Here is a 19,820-nt window from a genome sequence, read left to right as displayed (position 1 = left end):
TCCTCCATATGTATAATTTGCACCATGCGAAAGTCCAGTGCTTATATTGTGTGCTTAATGCTTCAAGCGCAATTTCAAGATGTTTTTAAAGAGCTACGTCAGGGGTTATGAGTGCTATATAAATGCAATTACAATTACCAGACGGATTCTGTTCTAGTAGCCTTTCTTTAGTGGAACCAGGTTCTTTCTCGACCGCTGTAATTATGCTGACCTTGTCCCAGTGCAGTCTGGTGACGCTGAAACACTCATTCATTACATGCTTTGACGGGCACAGCAGCATTCTACGGTGCATGCCAGGTGTAAATGCCTCACTTCACTGACAGTCCACAATTCCTTTAGTCCAGTGGTGTCTTTTCTGGGAGTAGACGGAGGTCAGAATGAGCACATCAGTAGCCTCCCCCTTGCTGCCTTACTCAGCAATGAAGCGTACAATCTGCATTGTTACTTCACAAGTTGTCAAGAGAAAAAATAATTACGTTTTGTTTCAAAACTGTGCCTTGGTAAGATAGTGTTGGTTTGTACAGATAGCAGGTACGTGTGTGTGGGCCTGTGATTGCACTGAAAGCCTTTTGTATAATACACAATAATAAAAGTTAAATATTCGAGACTTTAACATTAACTTAATAATAAGTGAAACTCGTGAGTTCTACACATCTGACAAGAAAGTGTATCTCTTGCATTTCATTTCTGTGTTTAATGCGGCAGTAATTGTGGAGCTGAAAGCCGTGATAATAGTCCGCATAACAATATGTTGACAAGTGTACAATATTTTTATATTGCTGAATCCAGCTCACTGTTCGAGGGATTTTAAACCATTTCAATGCAGTCCTGTCCTTGTCACTTAACTCGCGCAGACACTCACCGAAAGACTAACACTGTCACTCACACTCAGGCACAAATGCTCACACACACGCACGCACTTCCAAATGCACATAATTGAAGCTTGAGTTCCAGCAATCTCGCTCTCTTACACACACACACACACACACACACACACACACACACACACACACACACACACACACACACAGAGACACAGTCACATGCACAATCCTATCCAGATTCCACCGACTCACATTGGCACACTCAAAACACAATCAATCATGCACTCGCACAACATGCTCACAGTGCTTTTCAAAAATATACACTTCACACACCCAACCAGCAGCTCACGCTGCTTATATTGCTTACAAGCTACAACTTACAACAAAGAACAGCTTATTATTAAGCACAAAGATAAACCCGATTACATTTACCAATGCTTGTTAAAAAATTGGTGCATATCTCCTTCTCGAGTCCTATCATTTATTGACCATTGTGTGCATTTTGTGAAGGTCTTGCACGCTTCTGTGTTCAGCCTAAGGCTGTTCGACCACACTACCCACTAACAGAGCACTTTGGGATTGCATAGCAAGCCCCTGTCCACTAGTTAGGGAACCCCTGAACTCTTTATGTGATATATCAATAATCTGATATATCATGTAAAGAGCCAGCTTCCTACAAGAATGGGGATGACTGTTCGGGCTAGAGGGTCCAGAACTGTTGATCCATTCATAGCTGTTTAGTATCAGACACACAATCTGTAATAATGGGCATCCCAAAAGGTCAACCACAAGCTGGCAGAACAGTGGACAGGAGAGGTCCCTATGTTTTCTCACATGGAAGAGGGACGTGATGGTGTCTTTGTTAGTCACCAGCACTCCCGTTCTCACCACTGGTCGAATGGCTTTTAATGCTAGAAAAACTGCCTTTAGCTCCAGTTTTTATAATGGGCCAAATCTGATTATTTTCCAGTTTAGCACTGATGGAGTGTAGCCCGCGGTTAGCCCCCACTGTAAGGTTGAGATCAGGAACTAGGACCAGCAGGCAAAAGGGGCTTCCTGCCAAACATTAAGGGCTAGGGCTCACTATCCCAAGGATGGAATAAAGGATGAAAAAACACTAACGTTTCAGACATGTTGCTAACTGGTCCCAAGCTTCCACCAATTCAAACTGGAGAAAGCACATTTGCAGTTTGGCACAGGCAACACCACACTATGAAGGATGCCTGTAGTCCCCGTAAAGAATAGGCCAGCTTGTTTTGTTGTTGAGAAAGCAGTTCACCATCAGGCTGCTTGAAGTTACCCTCTCAGGAGAGAAGGAAGTCACATACTGGAGTACAGACCTGTCCTGATGAACTGAATCCGCATAGAAAGCGCCAAGAAATATCTGGGGTAGTTCACAGAGAATACAAAATTGAGACAAGCCAGATTCTCCCCTTCATGCTGATCTGATGAAACAGTGAACCTAGCACAGATCAGTGCAATCATACAAAGCATCCCATTGATGACACACTATTGGTCAAGTCCCAGGGCAGCATTTAGACCATTTGTTACAGAAGTAGTATTCCTTCTTCCCTTTCTGGGGGTCAGTTAAGATCCAACCTTGAACCTTATGACCTCTTGCAGAAACTGTTGGGATGCGGACCGAGACAGAGATGGACTGGATGAAGGCAGCTGTGGGATAAAGCAGAGCATGTTTTACACACTAAGAAGTTCCTCTTATTGGGACTACTGATGATGATAAAGAATAGGCCCTCCCCTCACACAGGAGCGGTGAGGTCCGCCCAAGGTGGCCCTCAGAAAAAGACAGATGCCCCATGAAAGTCATTAGCCTCTGCTGTGGCTAGGGAACAGGCTTGCATTTTCCACCAAAGCCACTTGCCTTTCACTGCTTGTTCAGACCTAAGAAGGAGGAGGCTCCTGTCAGAGGTTTAGTGGAAAACGTCCTCCACCAAGTGGAAAATTGAAGGTGATCTGGATAGCAACACTTGTAATGTGCTCTGTGATTTGTCTGTGAGCATGGCGTGTTGTACAGTTGCAAACTCTCGTCAGTTGATATATTATTCCCATTAAACGGTAGGCTGATGTCCCTTTTCTGTGTGGCTCACTGGTTAGAGGCGGCAGACCCGAGTGCAGAGAACGGCCCGGGACCAGGGTTCGATTCCCGACGCGGCAGGGTCTTGGACCAGGATCAGCGGACTGATAATTCTCGCATCGGTGCCTACTCCGACCAGGGAGCACACTCGGCAACTCTGGGCATTAGCTTGCCTCATCTCCACAACGGCCCCACACAAACGCCGGGGATGCCTGGTTTCACCTTGGAGACCCCCAGGAGGGACTATCTCACAGGGAAAGCCAGGACGGGTTCCCCAGCGGTCTATAGCGCTACGAGGCCTCCGGGTAGCAGTGCGCTTTACAAGACACAACAATTTACAATTTACAATTTTCTGAGCCTCTGGGCAAATATCCAAAGATGTACACCACAAATGTTAACCATGAGCATAATGGAGCTCACGGTCATGGCAGTGGTGATGAGAAGGTCCAGGACATTACCAGTTTCTGCTAAGCAGTCCCTTTGCACAAGTCAAGCATACACCTATACTCTTTATCGGTACACTCTGGGAGCAAGGATACCTACACGATCAAATGTGTGACAGGACCAGCTATCAGAAAGCATAGGGGGAACTGGCATTCTCTCAAAGGCCAAGACAGGCTTCAATATATGAGGGATTGTTGTCACCAGCACAAAGAGGGCTTCATTTTCCAGCAAGGATGCCAGCCTTCAAATCATTGCTCTTCCAAAGACTCCAGACCTTTTACTGGTTGCATGCAGGTTATGGTCTCTTGCACCACTGTCTGGGTCAATGTTCAGACCCACAAAAGGCGGCCTAGGTGATACATCCATAGCATTATGACGGATCCCTGTGAGCTAGATGGAATGGCTGGGTGCGGATCTGGGCACAAAAACTGTATCTGAGTCAGTGGCATATGTAGAGTCAGACTGAGGCCGGGAGGCCGTTCTTTCACCCTAAATGTGGCCAGGTTGTGGAACACTCTCCCACCCCACTTAAGGTCCAATCCCGACCTAACCTCCTTCAGGAAACAACTGAAAACCATTTTGTTCAATAAATAGGCCCTCCCCATCCTCTTGTGTTATCCGCCCAACTATAAGAACACCTCATAGTCACAGCGCTTGGACGCCTCCGGGCAACTATCTGCACTTTACAAAACCCATTTTCATTTCATTTTCATCTGCATCAGGGTCAGTGGGAGCTGTACTGCTCTGTGTTCGATGGGAATAGCACAAGAGCTGGCAGGAGCTACAGTGGAATTTGAGGGTATTGTGCAGCATCTTCAGTTTCCTAATACCCACTGAGTATTAAAAACAAAAAATACAGAAAATATAAAGTCTAAGCTCAGGATGGAGGTAAACCTCCACTTGGATCAGGAAGAAGATGGGAAGGATCTCACAATTTCAGATACAGATAATAGAGACCAGACAGATCAGATAGGTTTGAGCCGACTGCCAAGGAATCTGCTTTCCTTCAAAGACAGGAAATCCAGGGCAGAATACAAGAGACTATCCTGAGGAGGTAGGCTGCAGGGCTGACAGACTCCTAAGAGTTTTGAGGCAGTGTATGCCACATGGAGAAGGGTGTCAACAATTTCTTCCCTAAGATTTCGCTCGACAAGGACAGTGGCATGGATGTGTAAACTTGAACTCAGTGTAACCCCAGTGGTGTTGTGACCTAACTAGAGTGCAGAAGCTGGGCAACTGCTGCAAACACTGAGTGAATTGAGACACAAGGCATATAGCAGAAACAGTGTTACGTTACATAAGTTACCCAAGATGAAAATATCCCGATACTGAACACTGCTGTTTACTGTGTAAAAGCTAACAACAACATATTCTTACTGGTTTGCTATCGGGAAATTGACATTTTATTGAGTGGGAATGCTTATCCAATTACTGGAATATGTGCTAAAACATCAACACTAAACATCTGTAAAATAAGGATTGCTTCTAATCAAGAAAAATATTCAAAGCAAAAAATAGAATACAAAACCCTTAGGAGATTAACTACTGATGGTACGTAGTGTACTGGTGGGAAAGACAAGGTATGGACACAGGAGACCTTTTGTTTTTGAATAGGATGCATGAAATACCACGGCTAGGGAAGGTTAACGAATATGCTACTTACCAGTATGCATCTGTTCTTGGCATGTAGGGCTGCTGACATTCATATCTGTGCTAGTGTTGGGTCTGGATGATCGCACATTGTTGTCCTGGAAGAGTCTTCGAAGTATCACAAGATAGGTGGCTCCTCCCCTGGACTACAGTGCGCATGGGCATCGACTCCATCCCCAGATTGTTTTTAGGCATTGCGGCAAAGATGGGAGTGTTACACCGTGAGTGATGACCATGCTAAGAGTGATTCTGAGTGCTGCAGCCGCTACAGGCGCCGGGGAGGAGGGCGGGCCATATGAATGTCAGCAGCCCTACATGCCAAGAACAGATGCATACTGGTAAGTAGCATATTCGGTTCGAGGCATGTGGGCTGCTGAATTCATATCTGTGCGTAGAATACATAGCAGTCCCTCCATTAGGGGCGGCCGCCTGTGCCAGCTGCAGCAGTTTGAAAAAGTGTTTTCAGAACAGCCTGCCCTACAGCTGCCTGCTGTTTGGAGTGCACATCTACACAGTAGTGTTTCGTAAATGTGTGTGTGGTAGACCATGTGGCTGCTCTACATATGTCTTCTAAAGGAATATTTCCAAGGAAAGCCATGGAGGCCCCCAACTTACGGGTGGAGTGGGCCTGTGGGAGGACCGTTAAATAGCAAAATTTGAATGCACTTAACGATCCACCTGGCTATACCTGCTTTGGAAATGGGGTTGCCTTTGTGTTGTGGCGAAAAGGCAACAAATAGTTGTTTTGTTTTCCGAAAATCTTTGGTCCTATCAATGTAGTACATTTAGGCTCTCTTGACGTCTAGTGTGTGGAGCATTCTTTCCGCCACTGACTCAGGATTTTGGAAGAACACAGGCAGTTCTATAGTATGATTGATATGGAACTGTGAAACCACATTAGGAAGAAACCTAGGGTTAGTGCGAAGCACCACCCTGTTGGAGTGAATTTGTATGAATGGCTCTTGGATAGTTAGTGCCTGGAGTTCACTAACGCGTCTCTGCGATGTAATCGCTATTAGGAAAGCCACTTTCCATGTTAAGAACTGAATCTCGCATGAATGTAGAGGCTCAAAAGGTGGACCCATCAGTCTGGTGAGGACCACATTTAGGTTCCATTCAGGAGCTGGTGGGGTCCAGGGAGGAATGACTCGTTTGAGTCCTTCCAGAAAAGCTTTGATGGCAGGCACTCTGAAGAGTGAGAGATGCCGCCTGTTTTGTAGATAAGCTGCTATTGTGGACAAATGTATACGAATGGAAGCATAGGCCAGATTGCATTCGTATAGATGTAACAGATAACAAATTATGTTGTGAGTAGATGCATCGAGAGGGTTGATGTTGTGGTCAGTACAATAAATGACGAACCGCTTCTATTTCGCCGCATAAGATGCTCTGGTGGTGGGCTTTCTTGCCTCCCTTGTGATATCCATACAGTCTGGAGGCAAGTTGAGGTGGCCAAATTCTAAGACCTCAGGAGCCAGATCGCCAGGTAGAGCTGTTGCGGATCTGGATGCTAAATGTCTCCATGGCTCTGCGTCAAAAGCCTGGGCGTGAGGTGCAGCCTTTGATGCGGTACCACGGATAGTTCTAGGAGCGTGGTGTACCATGGTTGGCGTGCCCACGTCGGAGCAACCAGGATGAGTGTCATCGAGTGTTGCTTCAGCTTGCATGCCACCAGCGGTATTAGAGGTGCTGGGGGAAAAGCGTACGCAGATATGCCTGACCAGTTCATCCATATCGCATTGGCCTGCGACTGTGGGTGTGGGAACCTGGCGGCAAAGCTTTGGCATTTGGCGTTTTCCTTTGTGGCGAACAGGTCTATCTCTGGATGACCCCACCGGTGGAAGTACGGGTGGAGTACTGATGGATGTATCTCCCACTCGTGCATTTGGTGGCTGTACCTGCTGAGCAGGTCCGCCATCTGATTGTCTGTGCCTGGGAGGTGTTCCGCCATGAGGAAGATGTTCCTCTGAATGGCCCACTTCCACATGCTCTGAGCCAGATGAGACAACTGTGGAGAGTGTGTACCTCCCTGCTTCTGAATGTAGTACATGGCCGTCATGTTGTCCGTCCGGATCAACACGACCTTGTTGCACAGATGTACCTTGAATGCTTTCAATGCCATGAAGAGAGCCATCAGTTCTAAAAGGTTGATGTGCATCTTCTTTTGCTGCGTTGTCCATAGTCCCTGCACTGTTTAGTGGAGTACATGAGCTCCCCATCCCTGGAGAGATGCGTCCGTTGTCAGAATGATCTGTGGCACAGGCTCCTGGAACGGTCGTCCCCTGCAAAGGATTTGTGGATTCCACCAATGCAGAGAGTTGTATGCACGACCAGTTACCAACAATAGGTCTTTCAACTGCCAGTGAGCTTGATTCCACTGACGTGCTAAGCACTCCTGAAGCGGACGCATATGTAGTCTCGCGTGCGGGCCTATGAAGATGCAGGAGGCCATCATGCCTATCAACTGCATGAACACTTGTGCTGGAAGAGAGTGTTGTGGTCTGAATTTTGTATCAGTAATTGAATGCCGTTGATACTCACTGAATTTGGCTGTGCTGTGGCTGCCAGAGTGTCTATTGTCGCGCCCAGATACTGTCGTACGTGGGCGGGCTGAAGGTTGGACTTTGGGTAATTTAGTGAGAATCCCAGATCGTGAAGAAGGTGAATGGTGTGGGACATGTGGGCGGCACACTGCTTGGCCGACTTTGCTTGGATAATCCAGTCGTCCAGATAAGGGTAGACGTGAATATTCTGTCTCCGTAGGTGTGCAGCCACTGTCGCCAGGCACTTTGTAAACACCCTGGGTGCCGTCGTCACTCCGAAAGGGAGCACCTTGAATTGGTAATGCTGATTCTCAATGGTGAATCTGAGGTATTTTCTGTGTGACGGGTGTAGCGGAATATGAAAGTATGCATCCTTCAGATCTAATGTTGCAAGGAAATTTCCCTGACTGAGCAACGGTAGGACCTGCTGCAGTGTTAGCATGTGAAAGTGTTCCGACAGGATGTACTGGTTTAGGGGTCTGAGGTCCAGTATGGGTCTGAGGGACCCGTCCTTTTTTGGGATTAAGAAGTACAGTGAGTACACTCCTGTACCTCTTTCTTCCACAGGCACGAGTTAGAGTACCTCCTGCTGCAATAAGTGCAAATGCTCTGTGGACATAGGACGGTGTCTTGGGGGTATGTTGGGTGGAGTGGATGTTAACTCCAGACAATAACCGTACTGGATAAGTTTCCTGACCCTCCTGTCTGTGGTGATGCATTTCCAGACTGGCAGGAACTGTTGTAGTCTACCCCCGACCGGTGTTGTATGGTCGGGGGGGCAGTGACAAGGCGTCACTGTTTGTTAGTGGCGGAGGATCTGAAGCTGTTGTTTCCACAACCTCTGCCCTTGGCGCTGTTTCCACGATAGCCACCTCTACTTTGTTTGGTGTATGTGGTTTGCGCGCCACCTTTATTGTACTGTGTTTGTTGGGACAGCTGGCCTCTGGAAACTCCTCTATTGTTTGAGAGACGAAAAGAACCACCCCTGAACTGCTGCGACTTGAGAGCCCCCATAGACTTTGCAGTTTGTATCCTTTTAAATTTTTTCCAAGCTGGTGTCCACCTCTGGGCCAAATAAATGATCGGGGGTTACAGGCTGATTTAGTATGGTGGTCTGTATCTCTGGCTTGAACCCGGAGATTCTGAGCCAGGCATGTCGCCTTAACATCACACTTGTGTTAATGGCTCTGACCGCGGTGTCTGCTGCGTTCAGTGCACACTTGATAGAAGCATTTGATATGAGCTTTCCTTCCTGTATGAGCATCTCTGCTGCCTCCTTATATTCATCTGGCAAGTGTTGTAACAGGGTCTCAAGTGTATCGTAATGGGCCCTGTCATATCTGGCTAAGAGTGCTTGAGTGTTTGAAATGGGCCAGATATTGGCCGCTTGAGCTGCCACCCTTTTCCCTGATGCTTCTAGCACTTTAGATTCTTTGTCGGGGGAGGAGCATCACCCGTTGTTTGCGAGTTGGCCCTCTTCCGGGCATTGGAAACAACCAGAGAGTCCAACGGCAACTGTCCCTTAATGTAGGTAGGGTCCCCAGGCGTCGGTTTGTACTTCTTTTCAATTCTGGGGTTTATCAACCTGGCCTTTGTGGGCTCTTTAAATATGTCTCCAGCAGGTTTTAAGACACCCTTTAGCATTGGCAGAGTCTTGACAGTTCTCTCTGAGGTGGAAAAGGTGTCAAACAGAAAATCCACTTCAATAGGGTCAGCTTGGAGCTGGACATCATGATTTTTGGCTGCCATTTCAATAAGTGCATTAAACGCCGCCGAGTCTTCAGTAGGCGATGTTTTTACAGCATACACATGACTGTCCGGGGCAGTGTGTGGATCCCCTGGGTCAGCAGCGTCCGCCCAGGGTTCATTGTGATCTTCAGGATCAGTGTCTACAGGATAGCTGTACTCCTCATTGTCACCTTCCCCTGCCTCCACATCCGAGTAAGTGGGCGAATCAGGAGCAGTGTCTTGGCCACGTGGAGATATAGGTTCGACAAGAACGGGTGTTGTAGTAGAATCCTTTTTTTTCCAATGGGATTCTATATGACTCCATAGGCTGTTCCGGGGCGATCTTTCGTTTATAAATTGAAAGTCTACCTGTGTCAGCATCGATGAATTGTTCCGACTGCTCTTCAAGCGAGGGTTGTCGATGCTTTGTGACCAGTACCGCAGTTGTGGGGTTCGGCCCTGTGGACACCTTCTTGGACGCTTCGACGGCCATCTTCAGGGCGAAGGCCTTAGGGACCACTTTTGGCGGCAGCATGAACTGGATGGGCGCCGGCGATTTTTGAGGTTTACTGGCAGGCTTTGGTGGTGGAGTATCCTTTGGTCCAACAGCCGAAGCCTTTTCCTTAATTCGCTTCAGCGATTCCGAAACCCGCTTCGAGAAGGAGGCGGACGGCTGCGTCGACTCGACGGGTTCCTTCGAGCCACCGCCAGGCGTGGACTCGAGGTTCGTTCAGCTATTAGCCTTGTCTGGTCGACGCGTAGGATCGAGAAGCTTCTGAGCTCCGAGTCCTTTGTCTTTGTCGACGGTCTTCGGCGCCGATTTTTTTGGGTCGACGTCTTTAACCAGTTTTTTTGGTGTCCCAGTCTTCGGCTCGACACCCTTTAGCGACCTCACCGGGTCGATAACACCTTTATGCTTCGTCGGTACCGATAGTTCGGAGGACTTCGAGCCGACCAAAGCAATACGCACTTTCGGTTTCAATTTCGCCTCTAGTGCTTTTGGTTGCATAGACACCGAAGCTTTCTCTTTCGGTTTCGATTTGGCAACCCGTGGCTCCTTAGAAGTGTCCGAAGCCGGGCCCGAAGGCGAGGCTGTAGAACCTAGTATAAGATCTTGGGTAAGGCCATGTGGCGATCGCTCGACCTGAGCCTTATTAAGTGTCTCAGTCCCAATATCAGCGTTTGGGCCTCGCTTGAGCTATTTTCCAAGGCCCCAAAGGCCCCATCGTCGTCTCCTACCTCGTCGACGACGTCTTCAGTATCGACCATTTCAATATCAGCGTCGTAGCTGGAGTCTATCTCCTATGCGGGATCAGACAGGTTCTCTCGAACCTCCCGCTCTGCTCCCTCATAGTCCTCGGCATCGAAGATGTTCACCGGTTCAGGTGCTGTCTGCTGGGCTTCCTTGCGCGCTGCGCGTCAAAGTAGAATCGTCTTCTTGGAGCAGAAACGAGAACAAGCCATACAGCTGGCTTCATCATGATCCGGCAACAGGCACTTGTTGCACAACGGGTGGACGGCGATGTGAGGATATTTCGAGTTACACATGGGACATCTCTTGAACGGGCTCCATTCCATGATGGTTCGTCGATAAGGCCTCTGGCGTCGACCGGGCCTTCAGTGCTGAAAAGCCACGCGGCTCCTCTAGATGTCCGGCTCGGGAACTGAGTTGGAACAGAACTGGGCACCGATCGCAAGACAATACCGACGATATACTAAAGGCCTTTTGGCCAAAAAGAAAGTTTTTTATCGATTCCGAACTTGAGTTAACAAATATGCATCCGATCCCAATAGCGGAAAAAAACAATCTGGGGATGGAGTCGATGCCCATGCACACCGTAGTCCAGGGGAGGAGCCACCTATCTCGTGATACTTCGAAGACTCTTCCAGGACAACAATGTGCGATCATCTGGATCCAACACTAGGCGGCGATCTATGCACAGATATGAATTCAGCAGCCCACATGCCTCGAACCTACCTATATGTATGCACCAGGATGCTTTCTAAGGGGTAGATGAAAAGTTAAATGTAGGGTTAGAGACCACTCAAAAAAATAGCAAATGGAATGTTGGCTCAAATATGCCTTGTAACTGATTATTAGTACTGGTGTTGGCAAAAACACTGGACAGGATTCTGAATGTACACAAAGACAAGACGCTACAAAGTCACAATTAAAGCTAAAGTATGGACACAATAGATTGGCTTTTACAAATCAGTGCAAAAACGGTTACGTTGTGCAACGTTTGCCAATATGTCCTACAGATGGTTACCGATTTGAAATGTCCACACCTTGTCCAGGTATATAAATTAAAAACTGAAGTCTGTATAAACGCACTTTACAAATTGTTGTTCAATATGTTGTATAAAGGTACTTTACAAACATCAATGCATTAACACAACAATAATTAAAATGAAAACAGACTATAAAATAACAAGTAAAGGGAAAAAAACCAAAAGAAAGGGGCAATACACTTACCGTTTCATCAGTACAGATGGAGTGCACCTGTGTCCCAAACATAACAGATGTGAAGATGAGAAAAAGAAGGCCCTCAAAACATAAAAGGATGAGCAGGATTACTGTTGTTGGTGGGGAGAAAGAACTGCATGCTGGAAAAAACATACAAGACATGTAAACATAGGGACCACAACATTATATAACCAAAACTTTAACAAATGTTGATGGGTGGTCCAAATAACTGTGATGAAAAACAACTTGGAGGGCTTACAATTTGATCAAGTTTCTCAAACAAACTAAAAGCCTGCCATAATTATTTATATTGAAAAAACATAAAGTGAGGTACACTGTAAGTCGTAAATCTCACTCCCTGCAGAAAGTCAGTTACAAATGTACAGCTTCACTCGTCTTTTAGGAGGAGTTCAACAGAAACACTTCAAATGTGTCAAATAAAAAAAAAATAGCAACATTGAACTTACAAAAAACACAATTTTTTGGAATTTTGGAAACACGCTAACCAGTATAGTGGAATTCACATTAATGTATTAGCCTACACATAAAAAAAATGGTACAAATCAACGAGTGGGATGGACTCTTTGACAGAAACAACAAAGTGATGGAAGGAAGGCTTGAATGAATCTCAGCCACTGGCGACTGCTTAGGCTGCATTTCAGTACATCGTTTTTTTGCCCATTGTGCAACTCTAGAGAGAGACCAGTCATATGCAAAACTGCCTTGGCTATGCTCCAATAGAAACAGTACAGTTTTAAGTGCCACCTCAAGTCCCCTCGAGATGGGAACACAAGCAACCCCAGTCCTGTTTCAGCCAACTTAGGTCATGTCTGACAGTACACAGGCCTCACCTGTTCTTTTTGCAGCAGGCTCCCTACGTGTGATCTGTATGCCCAGATGTGGATGCTGTGCTCATTGTGCCTCATGATTAAAGCTATACTTCAATGATGAGGTCTACATAAGCAAACAATATCTTGGGGATTGACAGCTGATGCTGGAAAATGTCAGAACCCCTTTCAGAGAGTCACAGGGCTAGCAGGGCCTACTGGGCTCAATCGTGGAAGTCGAGGCCTTTTACCAGAGATATTTCGATCCGTGACTTACTGTGAGCCCTGCGCCATTGGGCCAAGTACCCCTTCAACACTTGACTCACAGTGGCAGCAGATGATACGAAAAGTTCTTCTGATCCTCCTCGTAGGTCGCTGGCAGTTTCTCAGCTTTCGATGCTTTACTCTGGGCTAAAGGTGCATGGATGAAAACCAGCGGTATCTTTTTGGTGACACGTCGAGAATGACAAAGTCCCTCCCGCCCGGATAGGGTGCACCAGATAACAGCTCTTGCTCTTCACAGCAGCCCCATCTGGCATATGGGTTGATAGACTTTCGTCTGCACAAGGGTAAAGGCTCGTTTGGTGCAACAGCAGATTCTTTCACTGTATCTTCCATCACAGTGGCCCCCTTCTGGTATATGGGTACATTGACTTTAGCTTGCACATGGGCAACAGCCCAATTATAGCAATAGCTGTTGTTTAGGTCTCGTCTGCATGGGCTGCGCACATGCGCAGTCTTGCTGGTGACATTTTATGTTTTTAGTGGCTTTGAGTATCAGGCGTAAAGCCCCGCCCCTCTTTCCCATTGGCCGGCATCACCGTTTATGCTAAACGGTGTCCAGCCACTGGTAAAGAGCTTTCTGTGATGTGGACTTTTCCCTTTGTCAGACGGCCCACTTGGACAGGCTCGTCTGACTTCCGTGTGCGTCGCAAAAGGATTCTTATCTTTACGGGGCCATGTGTTTCAAACACATGGCCCATAAAGCTAAGAGATCGATGCTTCGATGCTTGTTATTGTATGCTGGTCTGAAAGCGAGGACGCACAGTTTTATACAATGTAGGGGGAGGCCTAGCAGCTAGTAATTGAAGACAAGAGGATTATGCTGTGTGATCAGGGTTTGATTGGCTGCAACATTAACACTGGCAGACGGTGCATGTTTGAAATACTTTCTATAGTTAAACGAGTAATGTCGTCCAATGACTTGTCTGGCTCCGTTTACTTGGCTGGGCTGAATTTGTGTGCAGTCACGATAACCACGTGTGTTGATAGCTTCTTGTGTTCAGATACTGATGAATGGCATTTGCGCGAGATAATTAGTAGGTACTGACGTGCTTCATAGTAGTAACATGAATGTCATAGGCTGTTTATCTGAACCATAGTCTTGTATCTTCATGCCTTTACATGTAATGGGGTGACCCTGTAACCCTCAGAACCTGGGTGGGTAATAAAATAAATAATAGTGGTTCTGTCTGACAGAAATACACAATGATATAGTATTCCAATTGTATTATTTATATACTTCGTCCCTAATCAGGATACAAAGACAGTGGTACATATACCAATATAATCAACCACACTGACCACAAAGCAAAAAATTAAAGTTAATTTTTACTCATACACTTTCATATTCTCTGAATTTGAATCAAAAGTATTCAAGTTGCTGTCCATAAAACACACAAAACACAAATTCTGTGCAAGACTGGTACCCATTTAAAACAACAAATAACATTGTTAATTCATATACTTATTGGCAACAACAACTATATATACAATAATCCATTAGGTGCATCAATTAATTCTTGGGTCCTAAAAGATTTTTGATAGTTGGTTCGTGCAAGAAGGGAATGCGTCGACGTTTCGACCCTGGTTGGCGATGCGTTGATTTTGCGCATCAGAGACGGGTCTTCATCAGGACTGTATATATGTAGGACAGCCTATTAGATATAATAGACATGTATCAGGGATTGGTCAGTGTATAATGTATAAAAAGTGAGGACATAGTCATTGCTCACCTTTTGCAGACCTTGCTCCACTCGGAGTCCTGGTCTTTTTCTGAAATGTACTGCTGGTCAGCCGACTCAGACAACATATTGAAGTTCCTTAGACCAACAATTAAGGATGTGATGATTATTCTAACCCCTAGCCAATCATCTCTTTAAGACTAAGTAGATGCGCAAGATTTCTGAAGAGCGTGCTCTGCCTCTAGACAATTAAAGTCTTGTGTTGCAAAAATACTGAAATTGAAATTCACACATTAAGAGCCGCTTTCTGTAGGAACAAATCTGTTTAGCGCATGTCAAGCGCTAGCATATTCTTAGTTCTTGCCATTCTGGTTCACAATCGTTTAGTATAACTGTTACGTTAGTCAGAAAAGCCAAATCTTTGCCTCCACATTGTAGACATTGTGATTTTTATTATCAGTTATAGCTATCTTGCATCCTAGTTAAAATCTCCTGCTGACTAGAAAGCTGTGAAAACACTTTGTATCCAGCAAACGTCTCCAGCTAGTTTGCACTGGGCGGAATAGGTTACAGAGTCCTTGACTTCCAAAGGATAAAAAAAAAAAAAAGTTTACTTTATGTTAAAGAGTAGTGGCGCACAATGAGCCCAGCTGCCTGGGGCTACTTCGGATGAGGAATGGGGTGTCCGGGGGGAGGGGGGCTTCGCTGCTGGCATCGATTCTTTTTACATGCCAATGTCATGGCTAGGTGGGTGTGTTCGGGGAGGGAGTTATTTAAAAGCTAGGCTCAGATCTGCTCACCTGGGGAGGACAGCGCTTGACAAGAAACATAGTACTTGGGAGCACGTGTGTTAGAAGCATGTCTTTCTGATAGTCCTACGACACTACAAATATGTGACGTTTGTTCTTAGAAATGTAACAAGAACGAATATACGTAATGTGTTCTTTAAAGTGATTTGAAAGTGATGCACATTTATTATTGAGGTTTAAAGAGCGTAGGGTTCATTGCAGCTCGCCTTGCCTGCACGTCACAGCGCCGTCCCTGGACCCTGTGCTGAGTGCCCCCCTGAGACATTCATTCATCCTGTCAGAGGGATTGCACTGTCTCTCCACACTGCTGCTTTTCTCTACTTCTTGCCAACAGAAGTACTCACTATCTACTACTCTCTAATCTCGACTCACTCTTATTACTATCTAATCTCTACCCACTCTCTACTACTGACTCTACTACACTCTACTGCTCACACTCTACTGCTCACTCTCTACTGCTACAAGACTTGATTGTTTGAAGCTCACGCCTTGCCGAATTACATATTTCATAGAAGAGGTAATTGGAAGATTGAATCCCTTTCCCCGAAATTGATACCATTGATTGGCTCACTTAATCATCGTGATTTGTTTGTCTATCTTGAACTTTTGATCAGTGTGACTCTCGGCATTACTGCTTGTGGATTTGACTTGATACTCACGATAAGGCTTTATCGTGGAACTTTTGATTTTAAAAGGGTCATACGTATACGCAATATCTACTGTCCTGAAGATGGTCTGACGGATTGACGCCACCGAAACCGAAATGTCGACTAACATCTATTTCTGAGATATTTGCAGATCTTTAGTGACCATTATTTTCATCAGGAAATATGTCATTATCAATTTTGTTGGTATAGATCTTCTTCATGATTTGTGGGGTTAATTTGATTTTACTTCTTTTCAAGATTTGTTGCTGATTTAATTTTCAATTTTGTGCTCCTTTTTAATGAATAATTGATATATAAACAAATTTACTTTTCTAAACAAATAAGATACTCTTGTGTTTTTGTGTTCTTGAATTGGATTCACCATTGTTGTCATAGGACACTTGGGTGGATGTTCTTACGAGACTCACCTTCAGAAAGAAATTTTTGAGAACAGTCACTCATTGAACTTTCCTGAAATAAATTCCCTTGTAGGCGCTTTTTACTTAAAGTAGTTCAGTTGCCCAAGCCTCGATTGGTATATTGGGTTTCCTACTCTCTACACTGCTTGACAGTTGAGCATTTGGGACTTTCAAACTCCACTTTATATAATCCATTTCAAGACACAAATATGATTAAGATTGTCATGCTTTGAAGTTCATGTTGCAGGGTGTACTTTCTTTGACGTACATATTCCTCTGCTCTGTTCCCTGCCCAGGAGCCAGTCTGTCACAGCAGGAGCAACTCCTGCCCAGATAGCCCCACAACACAGGCCATGGGAGTTACTTGTGGGTGATACCTAAATGTCAGCATCACTGATATATGTCTAACAAACGTTTACAAAGGCCCCTGTTCTACTCTTTATGATTACCTCAATCCCTTCCATGCGGCGTGAATTTTCGCGCTGTGCGGGCAATTTGAATAGTGGGCGGGATTCGACGGTCCCCGTCATGACCCATGACGGCCGGGGACTGTCATGAGCATGCAAGGGGTTAAAAGCCAAATATTTTTCCTGTGATGTGTGTGCATGCCCCACAGATCAGTGACTTTTTAGAATAAACTAGCCCTTTTAAGGTGTACAGGACAGTAACGGCACCAATGACCAAAAATCAGCACCAGGGATCCAGATTATCATGGCAGCTTGGGGACTCAGAATAGAGGTGCACATCTGTCATCATGCAAGGGACTTTTCCGTCCCAACAAAAGACATGTGCTTCTCAGTGGAATGCAGGGGTTTTGGTATAGCAGGTCATATCGAAGCATCCATGGGGAGACTTCCATAGCAATATTGCAAGATGTGATAAGTCACTTTGGTTAGCACACAGGAAGATGCTCAACTCTCTTCCTGTCATCCCCTGACCGAGTAAAGTTTTTTTCCTGTGAACAAAGACATGATTAATCTTTTTTGTTTGGATAGTTCTTTATTTATAATTTAACAACATTAGTATTCAGTAGAGAGTTTAGATGCTTACAATACCATCACAATGCTTGCTATTTGTCTATTATAGGATTATCACAGTTTGCATTATGCATACATTGTATACTGCGTCACAATCTACTTGCATACATGGATTTGCAGTAGAAAGAACTAATACTGTATATAACACATTGCAAGAAGTACCCACAACATTTAACATGTGGAAGAAACAACTATGTGACCTCGACTGAGTGCAGTATAGTGCCAGTGAAAATGATTAGGATGGAGGAGAAGGTTACATAGTGTAGGAACGTTGAGGAAAACCTTTGCCATTGAAGGCGGAGGGGGTATGCAAGGATAGGGGAGAAGGAGCAGTTCACCTCTATACTAGGGTGTGTCATTGTCAGTGTGCGTGTTTCCCCGGTCTGCGCAAGCCCCCAATATCCTATGTAGGCACCTACTTGTCTGGCCTCTACCACCTCCAAGTATTTCTGCCAATTCAGAGGGTTGGGCTTGGCCGAGTAGTGCAATACCTCCTGTTCCGCTAAAATGCCAGTATGCGAGTCGGAAAGCCATAACTTGATGGGCGATTGTTAGACTTGGCATCATTTGGCGTGTTTCCCCAGTCTTTTTGCTTTCGGATCTCTGCTTTTGCTGGTTTAGTATCTCTGTGCGCTTTTTCACTGCTGTCCAATGCAAGTGCTCCCATTGCAAATTGGATTATGGATTGGTGCTTTGATTATTGGCATATTTGATTTACTGGTAAGTCCCTGGTAAAGCGCAGCGAGAGTGCCAGGGCCTCTAAATCAAATGCTGCTAGTGGGCCTGTAGCACTGATTGTGAAAACCTCACGAGCAGCCTTTCAAAAGGTTCTCAGACCTGCCACTGCAGTGTCTGTGTGCAGTATTTACTGCCATGTTCACCCACTTACCAAGCTCTAACCTTCCATTTTATTACATGTGTCACACCTAGGAAAAGCCTAAGGTACATGATGCATGATGCATGTAAGGGCATGATGCAGTCAGTGGGGACTCCCAGCAGGGAGCATCCCACAGGGAAAGCCAGGACGGGTTCCCCAGCGTTGCACAGCGCCAGGAAACCTCCGGGTAGCAGCGCGCTTTACAAGTGCAAACATAATAATAATAATAATAATAATAATAAAATGTGAATGGTAGGACATGTCCTGGTGTGTGTGTTTTATGTCCTGATAGTGAACTACAGTGTAATTAGTTTTTCAATTTTGAAAGGCTATCTGTCCCATACGATAGAATGGGGAATACTCTGAAATATTTTACGAGTATATTTTCTCATTGGGACAAGATAGAGAAACAGTGTTTAGTATGCCTGAACTCAGAATGTAGAAATGCGTTTTTTAGTAAAGATGATTTTTATTTTCTTGCTTACCCATCCTGTGTGTCTCTGCTGGATTGTGGATTGACTATCTGGCTTTGGTATTTCAAGGTCTGGGGATGAGCATTCTCTTTGGACAGCCACTTGGAGGTGGAGGGGGTTGAGGTGTGTCCTGCCTCTCCTGGAAGAGTCAGGGCTGAACTGCATTTAGAGTAGTGGCAGGAGATTTCTTTGCACCTGAATAAGCCTGGTCTGCCTTGGACAATGCTGTCTCCACTTCCTGCCGGGAACCTTGCCCAGAGAGGACCGAACTAGTTAGGGCTGGGCACAGATACACTCTGCTCCAAAGGACAAAGAAATGCAGTATAAATATTGGAGCCCAGAACTTTAGCACTTGCTTGAATCAAGTAACCTGCCAAGAAGAAGAGCTGGAAGAATTTCCAGGAGTACTGCCCCTTTGCTGTGTTGGTTTGCAGTTGCTGCTTCTGCCTTGGGCAGCGAAAGGACTGGTCTGAGCTTTCTTTACTTGTTCTGAGTATATCCAAGGTCTTGAAGTTGAGCTTGCCTCCTGTTCACATAGTTTCAGGGACAGCAAAGTCTTCACTTACCTCTGGGCACCACCTCTGGAACAGTGGGTTTCAGTTGTCATTGAGGGGGAAAGCAGCAGACACCCTCACCGGCACCGCTGCTGGCTCAGTGTCCTGAAGGAACTGCCGCACTTCACACCGCAACCATGGTCTCACCAATGATGAGGACCGCTGCCACCACTGCGACCTGTGGGCACCACACTCTGCACTGCTTCACTTCACTCTGCCGCCCTAGGCTCACTGACAAGGTCGCTGTCCGCTGACACCCGTCACTGCACCGTGGTTTGGGGGCACCGCTTTTAAGTTACACAACGCACCACCCCATCCCACACTGCAGTCCGGGCCGACCAACGCCAGCACCCATAAACCGGCACTGTCGATTGCACCGTAACAAAAACCACCTCACTCTGCACTGCAGCCCTAGTCTCACCGACACCGCTGGATGACCGTCACCGATCCGCTGGTTGCAACACG

At 45.9% G+C, this 19,820-nt stretch overlaps 1 protein-coding gene across 3 annotated transcripts in view; it reads right to left on the bottom strand.

Annotated features, from left to right (window-relative positions):
- ZDHHC3 (zDHHC palmitoyltransferase 3) overlaps nt 1-19,820 on the bottom strand; it is a 134,802-nt gene that overhangs the window by 16,518 nt on the left and 98,464 nt on the right. For 2 of the 3 annotated variants that reach the window (XM_086941755.1, XM_086941756.1), the window contains exon 6: nt 11,758-11,888. In XM_086941755.1, coding sequence (XP_086797881.1) covers nt 11,758-11,888 — 131 coding nt within the window. Of the gene's footprint in view, nt 1-4,331; nt 5,016-11,259; nt 11,889-19,820 lie in introns of those variants that run through there. The other variant, XR_015300712.1, reaches the window with a different exon arrangement.

The sequence above is a fragment of the Lissotriton vulgaris genome, chromosome 10 (assembly GCF_964263255.1).
Source record: "Lissotriton vulgaris chromosome 10, aLisVul1.2, whole genome shotgun sequence".
NCBI classification, from domain to species: Eukaryota; Metazoa; Chordata; class Amphibia; order Caudata; family Salamandridae; genus Lissotriton; species Lissotriton vulgaris.
This window is presented reverse-complemented; position numbering and strand designations above follow the sequence as displayed.